Below are 14,810 nucleotides of genomic sequence, written 5' to 3' on the forward strand. Positions count from 1 at the left end.
GATGTGACTGGATGTTTTGATATGTGGTTGTTCTGCATATTTTGCATGTTTTCGTTGATGTTCCATTGCCTCAAACTTCAATCACCCTAGGTCACTGGTAATGACTCGGTGTTTTATTTTAATTAGCAGATCTAAGGAAACTTTCGTATAAAATAATAATAATAATAATAAATAATGATAATAAATGATGATGAGAAGAAGAATGATAATAATAACAATTACACTAATAACAATAACAACAACAATAATTATTATTATTATTATAATAAATGAGGGAGAGAAAGGAAGAGAGAGAGAGAGAGAGAGAGAGAGAGAGAGAGAGAGAGAGAGAGAGGGGGGGGAGAGAGAGAGAAGAGAGACAGAGAGAGAGAGAGAGAGAGAGAGAGAGAGAGAGAGAGAGAGAGAGAGAGAGAGAGAGAGAGAGACAGAGACAGAGACAGACAGACAGACAGGAAGACAGACAGATAGAGAGAGACAGAGGGGGGGTATAAAGAACAGAAATCAACATCAACAAAAAAAGGATAGAAAGGCCTTCTAGTTCAGCAACTTACGGGCTTGCGTTTGCCTTATTTCGTACCTGGAGGGCGCAGACAACGGCCAGCAACAGGCAAAAGCCGCGGAAGCAGACTGGTGTCGACTCGAGCTTCATCGCGGAGGTCCTGACGTGAAGAATCTGCCCAAACGGCGGTAAAGATGTCATTACCACATTTAGAGGCTTCACACTGTTTTTGCTTTACTCACGCATCAGCTAAATGTATCCACACACCTGCATACCATGTGGTAAGTAGGGTAACTTGCAAATGGTACCATGTCCGTGGGTATTTAGCGGTAAACATATGTGCTAATAGTCATGGCAGTCTTTACTCAGAGCCTTCCGACAACATTTCGAGGTCTAAGAATAATAAATTAACAAAGACTGATGTATAGCGGCAGTTTTCTAGTGACCTGTGCATTAAATGTTTATGTGCGCTGTCTATTCATCTGTCAGCCTATCTGTGTCTATATCTACCTATTTATCCCTCTCTCTCTCTCTCTCTCTCTCTCCTCTCTCTCTCTCTCTCTCTCTCTCTCTCTCTCTCCTCTCTCTCTCTCTCTCTCTCTCTCTCTCTCTCTCTCTCTCTCTCTCTCTCTCTCTCTCTCTCTCTCTCTCTCTCTCTCTCTCGTGTGCTATGTGTGTGTGTTGTGTGTGCGTGGGTCGGTGGTGTTGTGTGTGTGTGTGGTGTGTGTGTGTGTGTGTGTGTGTGTGTGTGTGTGTGTGTGTGTGTGTGTGTGTGTGTGTGTGTGTGTGTGTGTGTGTGTGTGTGTGTTGTACGATATTGTTTTGGAGTAATTGCTCAAACTTCCCGAATTAGAAAAATGTGTAATCAAAGTTTCTTAATCAATGCGCCAAGACTGTTCGATAGTCTAAAAGTACTTAGAAACACAACCCAGAAGTGGTTGAACTCAGAGGAACCACCAAGTGGTACTGAAAGATCGAGGGTTGAATAAAATTTTGCCCCTCATCAAGTTCAGTTGTTAATAGATGAAAGATGATGGGCGGTACTTCAGGATGGCCCTAGCCTGAGCACTAATAGGACTCTTGCTTAAACTTGCACCGGTAACCAAGTAAGAATTCACACACACACACACAGACACACACACACACACACACACACACACACACACACACACACACACACACACACACACACACACACACACACACACACACACACATATATATATATATATATATATATATATATAATATATATATATATATATATATATATATCATCATCATCATCATCATCATCAGCCTGAATCAATCCACTGCAGAACGTAGGCCTCTCCCATTTTTTTTTTCAACTTTGTCTGTCTTGCATTTTTTGTTTCCAATCTTGGCCACCAAATTTCGTTATTACGTCACGTCATCTTGTCACTGGTTTGCCCTTGGCCTCTTTATGTCCAGTCCGTTACTTTCTTTGTCCATCTGTCGTCCTGTTCCCGGGATATATGACCTGCCCATTGCCTTTTTTTTTCATTTTGATGCTCCCAAGTATGTCTTACACTTCCCTCTGTTCCCTGATCCACGTAGCCTTCATTCGATCTCTTAGGCTAATTCCCAGCATCAACCTCTCCATCCCTCTCTGGGCACTTATTAGTTTCTTTTTCAGTAATTTGTTGTAGTCCATGTTTCTGATCCACAGGTCATAACTGGGAGGACGCATTGGTTAAAGATTTTTCTTTTCAAGCATAATGGCAATAAGCCTCTCCAGCCTAGATTGATGCTTCGCCTTCTACATGTTCGAATTGAACAGATACATGTGTGTGAGTATATTGAACATGATCTTAGTCTTTCTGTTCAGATCGTTTGTTAATTGCTGCATTTCATTTGCAGATGCACTGAAGAGAACAATATCATCTGCAAATCTTAGATTTAGGTATTCGTCTCCTATTTTGATACCCTTTCTGTTCCAATCTAGCTTCTTGAATATTTTCTCAAGGCAAGCTGTAAACAGTTTTGGTGAGATGGTATCGCCCTGTCTAATGTGACAATTAAAAAAGGTGTTTAACACCTTTTTTTTAATTGGTATTTTATCAGTTTCCGTGTGGAGCTTGATGGTTGCTGTCCCAACCTCGTACATATCTTCCAATATTTTACAATATACCTACTCTACTCCCTGTCTTCTAGTACTGCTGGTATTTGTATAGAGTCAAATGGTTTTTCGGAATCGGTGAATGCCATACACAGGGGTTTCCTATATTCGTTTATTCTCTCTCTTATCTGGGAGAGCGCTTATAGATAGTTTATAGACTGTTTATAGATGCGAGTTGTGAGGACATTTGTGAACAGTTTGTAAGTAACTGAATGGAGGCTAATTGGTCGGCAGTTTTTTAGATCCTTTCTATTCCCTTTTTTATGTATCAAAATAACTGTTGCATTTTCCAGTCTTTCGGAGTTTTTTTCTGTTGATAAGGCATTTGTTAAAGAGATTGGCTAGTTTCACTGTTGCAATTTCTCCTGCATCTATTATAAGGTCTATACTAATTCCGTCTTCACCTGGTGTTTTCCCTCTCTTCATGCCTTTAAGCGCTCCTTTTATTTCTTCTGTTGTGATGTTAGGTACGTCTCTAGTTACCGCATTCGCTTCTATCTGTGGCTGTTCATTTGAGTTGTATAGATCCCTGTAAAAGTCTTCCATTACGCTCATGATTTCATTCTTATTATATGTCACTTTTCCATCTGCATACATTTTATTTCTTCATGTTCCGAGTCTCCTTGTAGCTGTTTTTATGCTGGCACCTGAGATCACTGTCTAAATTATTATTTGAGTATTGAGTTTCCGTACATCTCTCTTCTTTATATATATATATATATATATATATATATATATATATATATATATATATATATACACACACATCCATCTAGATACGCACACACGCACGCAAACACACACTATACACACACACACACACACACACACACACACACACACACACACACACACACACACACACACACACACACACACACACACAACACAACACACACACACACACACACACACACACACACACACACACATATATATATATATATATATATATATATATATATATATATATATATGTGTGTGTGTGTGTGTGTGTGTGTGTGTGTGTGTGTGTGTGTGTGTGTGTGTGTGTGTGTGTGTGTATGTATGTATATATATATGCACATTCCCCCAACACACACACACACTCTCACACGCGCGTGTGTGTGTGTGTGTGCGCGCAGTATATGTGTATATGAGAAGCGTGAGAGTGAGAGGGTGAGCCTGCATATATATTCAGATTAATAAATATGATATACTGGTATATGTAATATTATAATATATTGATATATATATATACTATATTATTTTATAATACAATAGGTCGATATATAATATAATAGATTTATATATGATATAATACACTAAAATGTAGTTACAATATATATGTAGACCTATATATAATATGATATATATTATGTTCACATTAGCATTTTTGGTGTGGATATTTGTCTGGCAGTTTACGTGCGTTACAAAGTGCATGCAAAAAAATCCAATGTAGCGTCTTTTGAACAGCTTGAGTTTTTTTCGGACTGTTTATGCTGTTATATATAATTTTTTTATAATCAAATTGTCAGTCACTCTGGTGCAATGCGTTCCTATTTCAACCGCTTATTCCATACAAGTATCAAAAAACTACAAAGGAAACAATATAAAAGGAACGATTTTTAGAACTTTTATTTCACATATAAATTATATATGTACCCGAAGTCCTCCAAGAATGTAATTAAACTATTGACTCAGACAATGTTCTGACAATACTAGCTCTATTCTTGATTCATATATAACTGAAGTAAATGTGAACTTCATAAGCAGGTTAAAAACATGACCAAAAGTCTGATCAGAATTGCCAACATTACGAGCATGTGTTTGCTATTTCATATAGAAACTCAACTCGCTTTCATATAAGTACTAAGTATATAATAAAATAATATGAAAAAAAATATTATACTTTCATGAGCTAAGCGATATCACAAGTTACTTGAATTGTGTAGATAAAAGATCTACATTTTACAATCTTAAACATGTTATTAACTTTCATTGATGTCTCAATTTAATTTTCTAATTTATTAGACTTAAAGTTATTTATTATTTCCTATTAAGATATAATACAAGACCGATCTACATATATAGGGAGAATGAGATGTTTAAAATTGTGATCCCGTAAAACGAAAATAAATATCAACGTTTGGCAATGTTGGCAAGCGTGAAGTCTTTCCCAGATTGCGACCATAACAAAGGCAGGTATTCTGTAATACCGAGACTTATATCGTCTGTCATCGGTAAATATATCAGTTTTAATAATGAAATGAGTGAACCAGTGTATAGATATATTATTCGCCATCTGTGAAATGCAGTTTGATTCAGTGATAAGTAATTGATTATGGTGTTTCAGATAAAAAATGGTGCGACTTACTCTCCGTAGGAGGCTCTCCTACAACACCGCCAGTAACAAGCGACGGATGTAAGTATTGTAATTTCTGCCTACTTCTCCTACTATAAGGTAGAATATTGTAAAGATAGACATTAAATCGGTGTTTTGTAAAAGAACACGGATGAGGTAGTATGGTCTCCTAGAAAGATTAATGAAATCTTTACGAGAATGTTGATTCACGTGTTCATTGAATTTGAGGGATACCATAGAAAAATTAGAGACAGTAGCATATTTTTAATAAATAATTTTGGCAGGCAATGGAATGTGAAACCTCACGTAGTTCCTTACACTTGGAAGTTCGGGTCTTGAGCCATTTTTAGAACGATAAAAAAAAAAGTAGATGTAGCTAATGATATTATCGGAAAATTTAGCATAAACGATCGTGATGGTTTTGATTTTGAATTTCTCTACAATCCAAATGTAATGAAGTTATGCCAGTGAACCCCCCCCCCCCCTCTCCCTTGACCATCTTGGCCACAGTAGCACAAGAGGGACTGAAAGGTACCAGGGAAACTGGGGGGGGGGGGGGGGCATGAATAGGGTTAATGTTACTCAGAACAATGCAGATAGAGGGGGAAATGGACCTCGCCATTTAATGCCAGCTGATTATGATATCCGCTACATAAAACAAGATTGGGTCTCATGTTTGGGGGCATAGTTGGAAATGTTTACATGCTCTGTAATATCGCATGATAGCAGGGGAGGGGCATGAAAGTTTACAGGGAAATTGCAGGGTAAATGTCAGTAACTTGATTACTGTTATGCACATGTTTAGTAATTTAGGGCTAAACCTCCTTTCAAATGGAACTGCAGCCTCCCACCCTCCTTCCCCCTGTCTGGTCCTTAAAACCTTCACTTTGTATATTCTGGTACGATAAATCTATGGCAAATGTATTCCATACCAGTTTTTATAATTTCTTACACTAGTCAATAGATTAACCCTTATGATCCAGATGTGACTTGTCATGAAAAATTGGGTAATGTTACTGAGAACGACACACGGAGATAGAGGAAAATGGACATCTCATCTAGTAGAGCATAAAAAAGAGTAGGAAGCAATATAGGTAAATCTGCAGCATCAATATATTTACCAGGAAATGATGAAAAGTCCCCATCCATCTTTACCTTGCGAGAATCAAAACAAATGTGATGCGTAACTTGTTTCTGCGATCTTTCAAGTAGTCCATGTATTGCTATATGCTTGTGAGAATGTTTTTTTAATTACCAGTGTTTCCAAATTTATATATTCAGTGAATTCTTTTACTTTTATTATACTTCTTTTATGTGTTTTGGTATTCATTTACACTATTTTGTACAGTAACCGTCTGCGTTTTGGTGCTGCAAGATTTAACGGGCTGTGTGATGCCATTCGTTGAGAAATGTTTCATGAAGGGTTTTTTTTCGTTTTAAATGTTGCATTCATTCCGGGTCATTTTTAAAGTCTTTGTAGTGCATATACCGAACAAATAGATTGAAGCAAAGAAAAGTTCACTGTAAGTTCACTGTATAAAGGTATGTGGTTTTACTCTGGGGGTCCAGGGGTATATCCCCCTGGCTAGGTGCATATAATACCGCAGGGGTCCAGGGGGCATATCCCCCTGGCTAGGAGTATATATTACCACGGGGGTCCAGGGTTCAGAGCCCCCTGGTAAGGAAATATATAGATTGTAATGTATAAATCCCACAGGGTAAGGTTAGGTTGGTTTATTGGTTAGGAAGCATTGTACGATTACCACGGGAAATCTGGATTATGTGAAATCAGATTTTTTCCAAACCATGGGTTTGATTCCTGTAGATTTTTTTTTTTTTTTTTTTTATTGGCGTGTCGGTCTGTAGACTTTCAAGATAATGGGGACATCTGTAGTTTCATTAGCTGATTTTAAGCAGTTTTTGTGCTTGTTTACTTGCATTTGTTGGACAAAGTTTGGTTTGGGTTTTCGAGAAATCGACTTTTTAACATTTCACAAATCATTTTCTTTGATTTCTGCAGGTTCCTATTGACATCCAGTGCCATCCATTAGGTAGAGAGAGAAAAAACCTGATTTTGGAACTGTCTCTGGAGGGAGTGTTGCTCTCAGTAACAATTACCAAAAAACTTTAGCCTGAGGGCTGGGTATTGTGAAAAAAAATTACCTGAGGGCTGGGGTGACAGAAACTTGCCATCATGAGAATTTTGGCTGAAGACCAGGTGACGGAAAAGACTTGCCATAAGATATTGTAGCATGATTAGATTTGGGGGAGTACTTAGGAAGGGGCTTATACATTATATCCATTAACCCAATGTGTGCTGGCTTTTTCGGTGGCTGTGTGGTCCGCCAAACAGTTTAATCTGTATGGGCTGCATATGCAGGGATGTCACCCACGGCATCGGTGCTACGCTGACTTGGCATCATAGTAGATGCCACCTGTGAACAAGGTTTATTAAACAATTGAAATGAGAGTAGATTTTGTTTCTCAAAGCCATGAAGTCTAAGGTAAAATTTGCCTGGAATGGACAGACTGACTGAAAATACCTTTACAAGGTGATAAGAGCATAGTTCAATCTGTACTCTGTACTCAAGAAATAACATCAGAAGTAAAGATTATAGTGTGTGATTGAATATCATGCGGGGATCGGGTTGAGGTCTGGGGGTAGACCCTCTGATAGAGAAATATGGTGATCAGATGAGGGTCTGAGGGCATAGACAATTTTTGTGGATTTGCAGGAGTGACATGAGTATTAGAGGGGTGCTTTGTAAACTATGCCAATACTTTCATTTATATTATTTGTGATGGAAAATAACAAGATTCATACATTAGAAAGGACATTTGAAAGAGTGGTATTTGTTACCAAGAGCAAACCCTCCAGAGACTCTCCCAAAACCATGGTACCATATGAACCCAAAAGCCCAAACCTAACCCTAACCCTAAACAAGGAGACAAACCCTCTTGTACCCCCATTATTAGTACTTCATAATAACTTACAGAAAACGCATTAAGAACTCTGTGTGAGTGAGTGTTGTGGACTTGGTCTCTGAGCAGTGATATGCAGTGGATATTTTCATATCACAGTAAATATGAGGCTACTGCATCTGTACCTGTGTCACTTGTATGACTATTTCTTATGCTCTATAAGATCAGTGTCCATTTCCCTCCATCTCTGTGCATCACTCTTGGTAACATTAACAGAAAGAAGGTACAATAATTATATTGGATGGCTGTGTAATACAAAAATGTTACTTCCTATTCCTGCCTGCTGTGACCAGCAAAGCTGGATATATTGCTGAAAATTGAATATGAAGAAAAAAAAAATTGACTAACAAAATTATGATTAGTAAGTGGCAGTAGTAGTGATATGAAGTATGTGCGAGGAAAACTGTCTCATACTATTTGGATAGTACAAATGAAATGACAATTGGAAATTGGGAAATGGCAAACATGCAGAAAGAGAAAATATTGCAAAAGGGAGGTATGGAGTCTTGTCAGTGCTCTCGAGTGTTCCTGTTCACCTAGCCTACAACCAGCACACCTGTCAGAGTAGCTGTTCAAGTAAGCCTATTTTCCATATTTTGGGCCATATGCAGGCAGTGAACCATTCAGATCCAAAAGGTTAAGAATGGCCCACCTGCAAGTCCTCAGGAAACTTTGTTGCTGTTAACAGGCATAATATGCTATTCTTTTCATGAACTTTTTGGATCCAGGCACCTTGTAGTAACCTTCTGGTGGGGTTTATATGCCATGCACCAGAGAGTAGAGATTCCTTGCCGCCCTTTACAGTATCCTTTTTCTGCATTAAGCTAGTTAGCTTATGCAGAACATAGAACTTGCAATTTTCCTACATAATGTTAAATGACTACAGTAAGACTTGTATATATGTATGTGTATGTATAGTTTTTTTTTTTTTTTTTTCCCCCTTTATCTTTCATGAAGAAAAGGATTTGGTAGCTCTTTTTGTGTATTAGAAATTAGGAATAGGATTTTAGGTATATTTATAATTTTAAGAACAGAGCTGCTAATGTGTTAGGAACTATGTTTGGCTCATTACTTCTAAGTTGGAAGATGTACTATAAGTAAAATCTAATTGATTACCCCAACAGTGTAAGGACACCTGGAGGTCGCTTGGTGTACCAGTATGTAAAGAAACGTGGAAAGCGTGCAGCTTGCGGTAACTGCAAGAGAGAGCTTGCAGGTGTTGTTCGCTGCCGTCCTTACGAGCTCAAAAGAATGCCCAAGTACAAGAAGAAAGTGAGCCGTGCCTATGGTGGTTCTCTTTGCCATACATGTGTTCGCGAAAGGTAAAGACCATATTTTTAAAAATAGAATATAGTAGACTGGTTAGAGGTGGGCGAGAATAATTTTTTTGTACTTTTATTTATGCCTATTTAAACCGAAATGATTATTTCAGTAAAGGTGAAAAGGACAATGGGCATGTCATTATAAACTGGGCCTGATATTTTAACCTCTTTTCAGAGTTGTACGCGCTTTCCTGATTGAAGAACAGAAGATCGTGGTTAAGGTACTCAAGGCACAGAAGGCTGCTGCTGCTGCTGCAGGAGGATCTAAGAAGTGAATTAAATAAAGAGGAGAAAAAAGTTTCTATCATTAACCACTTTTAAAAATTAGACTGACCAAAGGGTGACAAAAGTGCACAAAAACTGTTTTGAGTTTGTGTGTCAGTATTCCTTAATCCATTGGATGTGGGTACTTAAAATCAACAATACTTGTTGTGAACTGTGTATGCACAGTGATGGTTCCACAAATGCTCAGCCACCAATAAGTCAATTTGTATTGCTTTGTGACCTAGTCAAATTTCCTTCTAATGTTCATTCTTATAAGCTCAGTTTGCCATATTTATTTATTTTTTTACAATACTCTCTTGATACTGTAATATATATCTTTTCTGTAGTGAGGACAATCAGGCCAGGTTTTCCCAAGTTAATATTGGTTATTGACAGATTAATTATACAGTCAGGTATTAAATCATAACTCCCCAAAACCAGTAAAAGGTTAGTTGAGATTGGGGGGAACCGATTATTTGACTCAGTGATTTTAACACTTAGAACCATCAGTGTGTAAACAAATACTATAATCACAATGGCCATAACAAGTATGATAACCAAGATGGCAATGTGTCAAGTGCTTATTAGAGAATCCTAATCCTCTTATCATAAATTTAAATTTCATGTTAAAACTGGTAAATTATGATTGAGGGTTTTTTAATCTGTATTGCAGCAAGGTACGCTGTTCATACAAGTAGGGTTTTTTTTACTGGATTTGTAGGTAGAGAAGACCAGAAATTACTTTCAATTATTTTTTCATAACTTTCATTCAGTATTTTTGCTTGACTAGGAAACATTAACCCTTTCCCAACGAGTAGTATTCATAGTGGCCCCTGCTGGGGGCTTATATCGTCACCCTTGCATACGCGACCGTTCATGCCCAATACCAGCATCCCTTGCCTTTTCTTTGTAATACTAAGAGCATATGTTGTATTTTCAAAATTATTTTCCAAGGTCTCTATTTGCCATATTTCCTGATAAATCAAGACTGTACGATATTTTTTTTGTTATATAGACTCCATAGTTGATCATTATTTGCTCTATAGTTTGAATAAAATAAGCAGTGGGTGGCATCATGAGTTGAAACTGTAGTCCCCCCCCCCCCCCAGGTTATTTTATAAGATAATATAATCCTGTTAAAACTAAAGTTATCACTTCCATATAGATTATTTTTTTTTTATATACTTTATGTTCAGAGTTTTTATAAGAACGTTCCCCCCCCCCTCAAAAAAAAAAAAAAAAAAAAATACATTGGTATTTTCACGTGGTTTTACCTCATCACTTCGTGAATACTATACAATATCTCTGGCCAATTGTAGTCGATTGCCGACAGTGTAAAAGTGTTTAAAACTACTTGATCACATTTTCAGTGGCAGAAACCGTATTTTGCCATAATTGTAAAAAAAAAAAAAAAAAAAAAAATGGCATGGCCATACATACACCATGGCATGTACGTACATGCCCCGGCAGATAGTCCAGGCATGCCATGGCATGCACGTACATGCCACCCATCGGGAAAGGGTTAATGTACCCCAGCTCCCACTCTCTATCCTTTTCACTACCATACTACCCTGTAGTACTGTTCAACCTGTAACTTTACCTTAATCATTAACCATTGTTTCTAACCCTTTTCACTGCTCTGCTTTACCATAGCGCCATATGATCTATTGATGTCAAATAACACTTCTTTACCTGGAAGCTTTGCCTCTTAAGCCTCACACTGTCATTATGTTTTGAAATACACCATTAATAACTTTAAATGTTGACGTGGCAGAAAATCTTCAATAAATAATAATAGTCAAGGGGTGGAAAGAGAGGAAGTAAATGGCGGGTAGGATAGGGATTAAGAGAAGGGGGAAGGGTTTAGGATAAAAGGTGAATAGATCAAATGGAGGGTGTGTGTCTGAGGAAGGAGCATAGTCAATTTATTTAAAATTTTCTATGTCAACATCTAAGGTCATCAGTAGCATATTCAAAATAGTGATAGCGTGAAGCTTGGGGGGGGGGGGGGGGGATGACTCCAGGTAAGGAAGTGCTACATAACATCAAAGGTCTTATGGCAAATTAGAGTTGCATAAAGTTAAGAAAGAGTTAATGATTAGGGTAAAGTTCCCCCCCCCCCCAATCCCTTGCCCGTTGTTGTCGTGGAGGGGCTTAGGAGGCGGAGACTGGGACCCAATGATGGGGAACTCCCCAACCTTGGGACTCAGCCCTCGACTCAACTAATTTGCATGGTCTTTATTTTCCTTCCACCTTTCGTTTCTGTCCCTTAACCAAACCCTCTGCTATCCACCTCCTAAGGTGTGAGAGCCGTGCTGAAAGGATGAAAGGCTGACTTTGTGCCAGTCCTGAACGGCCATGAGGGAGAGCCATGGGCACGGTATTCCCCTGATTTAGTTATCTAGCCCTTACCCCTCAAGGGGACCCTGAGGGGTGGACTGTTTATCCCTAACATAATCCAGGCTTACCATGGCCAATAATGAAAACTTATCTCCACTATTAGGGGCAATGAGGCTTGCCCCTTTATCAAATAGCCCCAAAGATGTAAACTCATCCGATTCCCTGACCCCAGGCTCTCCTTTGACCACGGCTCCGAAACACTGCCAACAACTACCCCTCATCAATGCCTACTAGTACAGTAGCCAACAACCAATCCTTAAGGAACATTTCCACTTTCCCAGCACGCTCAACTTCATCACCTCTACCCCACAACCTCCAACATCAACCACCCATCCTCCCTTATTAATACCTTACAGCCTTATTGCCCACCTCCCCATAAAAACTACCTCCCTCAACACTACTCCATCGTCACGCACCCGCCCTTCGACTACCCTATCACTACAACAATATTGAATACCCTCTTCAGCGCAGCCAAAATGGGACCGATTTTTGTGATCCCTCCCACAGCTCCCTACTCTGACAACACCTTCTCTTCCAACAATGTCTCCAAAAACAAGTAGGTAAAGTCTCTTTCCGTAGCCGACCCGACCGCTCCCGTCTTGTCACAGTAACATCCGGAAAAACCAAGCTATAGCATTAACAAAACTAACAGACATATATGGTAACCCCATCCTTGCAGAACCCCATCCAAACCCTTAATAGTTGCACCGGAACAGTTTCAATCTCCCCAGCAAATTGCCCAATCTATGACAAAGATTGGTCAGATTGTGGAGAAGACCTACTTGCCTGTCTCACAGACTATGATGCAACGTCAGTACAATGCTACTCCATTCCCCCCAGAGGTAATCGAAAGAAACCCACTAACATAGCCAAAATTACCTTCCGTAGACATGACCTTCCCTTTAACGTCTATATAGGAGGAGAATCCCTCCCTGTTCGTCCATACCAACCTCCTCCACGTCAGTGCCAAAATTGTTGGCGTCTAGGACACCCAGCCAAACATTGCCGTTCCACAGCCAGATGCCCACCTGGCCATACCCGATCTAACTGCCCTGCACAATCACGCACATGTGCCAACTGTGGCGGCCCCATAATGTATTTTATAGGGGCTGTCCCACCTACAAATTTGAGTCTGAGGTAGCAACTCTCAGATTCAAACTTGGACTCACACTACGTGAAGCCAGACAAGAAGCACGTCGACGTGGTTTCTCTCTTACTCCTTACTCCAGTAATACTGCCCATTCTACCAATTCTCCTAAACCCACCCCCCCTACATCTAAACCCCCCTCTTCTACCTCCTACCTTCCCCAGTCAAACTCTTTTGCCATCCTAAATCCAGACACTCCAATCTCTACTACAGATATCTCAATCACCACCACAACCCCAACACCTTCCCCTCTCCCTCCTCGCACTACCCGTAACAGACAGAACAAACGTTCCACCCCCTCTTCCCCTACCACACAATCACCTCCACCTTCCTTTACTCCTTTGCTTGAGACACCAGTCCTCTCTTCCCCCCCTCACAAGAAATCCTATATTCCCAAAACTCCCAAACCAACTCAGAAGAAGAAACCATTGAAAATATTCAAGATTACCTAATGAAAACTGACACTCAACCTCCAAATCTTACAACTCCTGCTCCTTCCACACTCCAAGTAACTGCTGATATCCATCCTCCTCCTGACGATATCCCCCCTACACCCAATCCTCCTACCCCCTCCCAACACAGCCCATCTAACACATCCTCCAATACCAATCCCCAATTATCATTTTCTCATCCATACTTATCAATCAGAAAACACCTTATGTCACACCTCCCTTTCAAACCAATGTCCCTTGCACAGTTATCCGTATCTTCCTTGTTCCTTATGTAATGTTCCCCTTTCAATCCCACACATCCTATTATCGTGCCCACGTTTTGAAACAACCCGTACTCTGCTTCCCCATCTATCCTCCCTTCACCGACCTCCCAACCTATCAGACATCCTTTCAGAATCCCACACTTTCTGCTTCAACAACCTATTCTCTTTCCTCAAAACGTATACATATCCTTCATCTAATCTAACTCCTTACCACACCCGACCCTAACCCTTTCACTCACCAATTCCTTTGCCCAGCTTAGACAACTAATCACTAACTCAACCACCCTTCCCAAACATTAACTATAGTGCTACATGACCTTAGATGTCTAGCACATTTCTCTTGCTTTTAACCATTAACCATTAGGGTAAAGTTATAGGTTGAACGGTACCTGAGGGTGGTATGGTAGTGATAAAAGTAGAGGGGGAGCTGATGGAGTTGCCATATCAGTCTAAAGGCCTGTCAAGACTTGTGGCCTTACTGATAGGCAAGAATGGGCACACTTGATGGGTAAACCGTCAAATTGCCCGAGCACAAAATGAGGGAAATCACCAGGTGGTGTGTCCCGTAGAATGTTTTGTCTTTTTTCATTATATATAGCTCCACCTTTGCAGCAGCAGCCCCCCCCCCCCCCCTTCCTTGTTCGTTCTCATTGAAGGAGCATTTAGGAGACAGACTAGGGGATAACCCCTGCCTTGGACCTCAGCCCTTGCCTATACTAAGACCTTTGATGTCTAGCACACTCCTCTGGACAGGCCTAAAGGCTGGCACAAATATTTAGGAATTGAAAAGCCATGCCTGTTCTTTAAGAAAAGTTCAGAATTGAGTGCCTGGTCAGTCATGTGATAGAAAACTAAGTGTGTGCTCTGTAGTGGGGCCACTACTCACTATAGTAACACTACAATGTAAAGTACTTTCGTGATAGGCTGGAACTATTCCTGCTATGGAAAGGGCCTTATAGACTACTTGAAAATTTTAAACCCATCTCCATGATGCGAA

At 39.7% G+C, this 14,810-nt stretch overlaps 2 protein-coding genes across 4 annotated transcripts in view; one reads left to right on the plus strand and one right to left on the minus strand.

Annotated features, from left to right (window-relative positions):
* Positions 1–687, minus strand: part of LOC119582535 — a 16,072-nt gene extending 15,385 nt beyond the window's left edge. The window contains exon 1 of the mRNA XM_037930853.1: positions 578–687. Coding sequence (XP_037786781.1) covers positions 578–649 — 72 coding nt within the window. The 5' untranslated portion in view covers positions 650–687. The remainder of the gene's footprint in view (positions 1–577) is intronic.
* A 4,087-nt stretch (positions 688–4,774) lies between these two features.
* LOC119582536 (60S ribosomal protein L34-like) lies at positions 4,775–9,584 on the plus strand. 3 transcript variants are annotated; one of them, XM_037930854.1, is made up of 4 exons: positions 4,775–4,861; positions 4,975–5,043; positions 9,090–9,287; positions 9,463–9,584. In XM_037930854.1, exons 2-4 carry the CDS (start codon positions 4,982–4,984, stop codon positions 9,560–9,562), a joined length of 360 nt encoding a protein of 119 aa, XP_037786782.1. In that variant the 5' UTR covers positions 4,775–4,861; positions 4,975–4,981; the 3' UTR covers positions 9,563–9,584. The 3 variants fall into 3 exon arrangements, with proteins under 3 accessions (XP_037786782.1, XP_037786784.1, XP_037786785.1); XM_037930856.1 differs by having other exon boundaries at positions 4,796–4,819; XM_037930857.1 differs by having other exon boundaries at positions 4,798–4,823.
* Positions 9,585–14,810: the final 5,226 nt, after the last annotated feature.

This window comes from Penaeus monodon, chromosome 16 (assembly GCF_015228065.2).
Source record: "Penaeus monodon isolate SGIC_2016 chromosome 16, NSTDA_Pmon_1, whole genome shotgun sequence".
Taxonomy (NCBI): Eukaryota; Metazoa; Arthropoda; class Malacostraca; order Decapoda; family Penaeidae; genus Penaeus; species Penaeus monodon.

Coding starts and splice junctions, on each gene's coding strand:
- LOC119582536 (XM_037930854.1), top strand. CDS start 4,982: ATGGTGCGACTTACTCTCCGTAGGAGGCTCTCCTACAACACCGCCAGT. Junction 5,044..9,089: donor GCCAGTAACAAGCGACGGAT/GTAAGTATTGTA, acceptor TTACCCCAACAG/TGTAAGGACACCTGGAGGTC. Junction 9,288..9,462: donor CATACATGTGTTCGCGAAAG/GTAAAGACCATA, acceptor ACCTCTTTTCAG/AGTTGTACGCGCTTTCCTGA.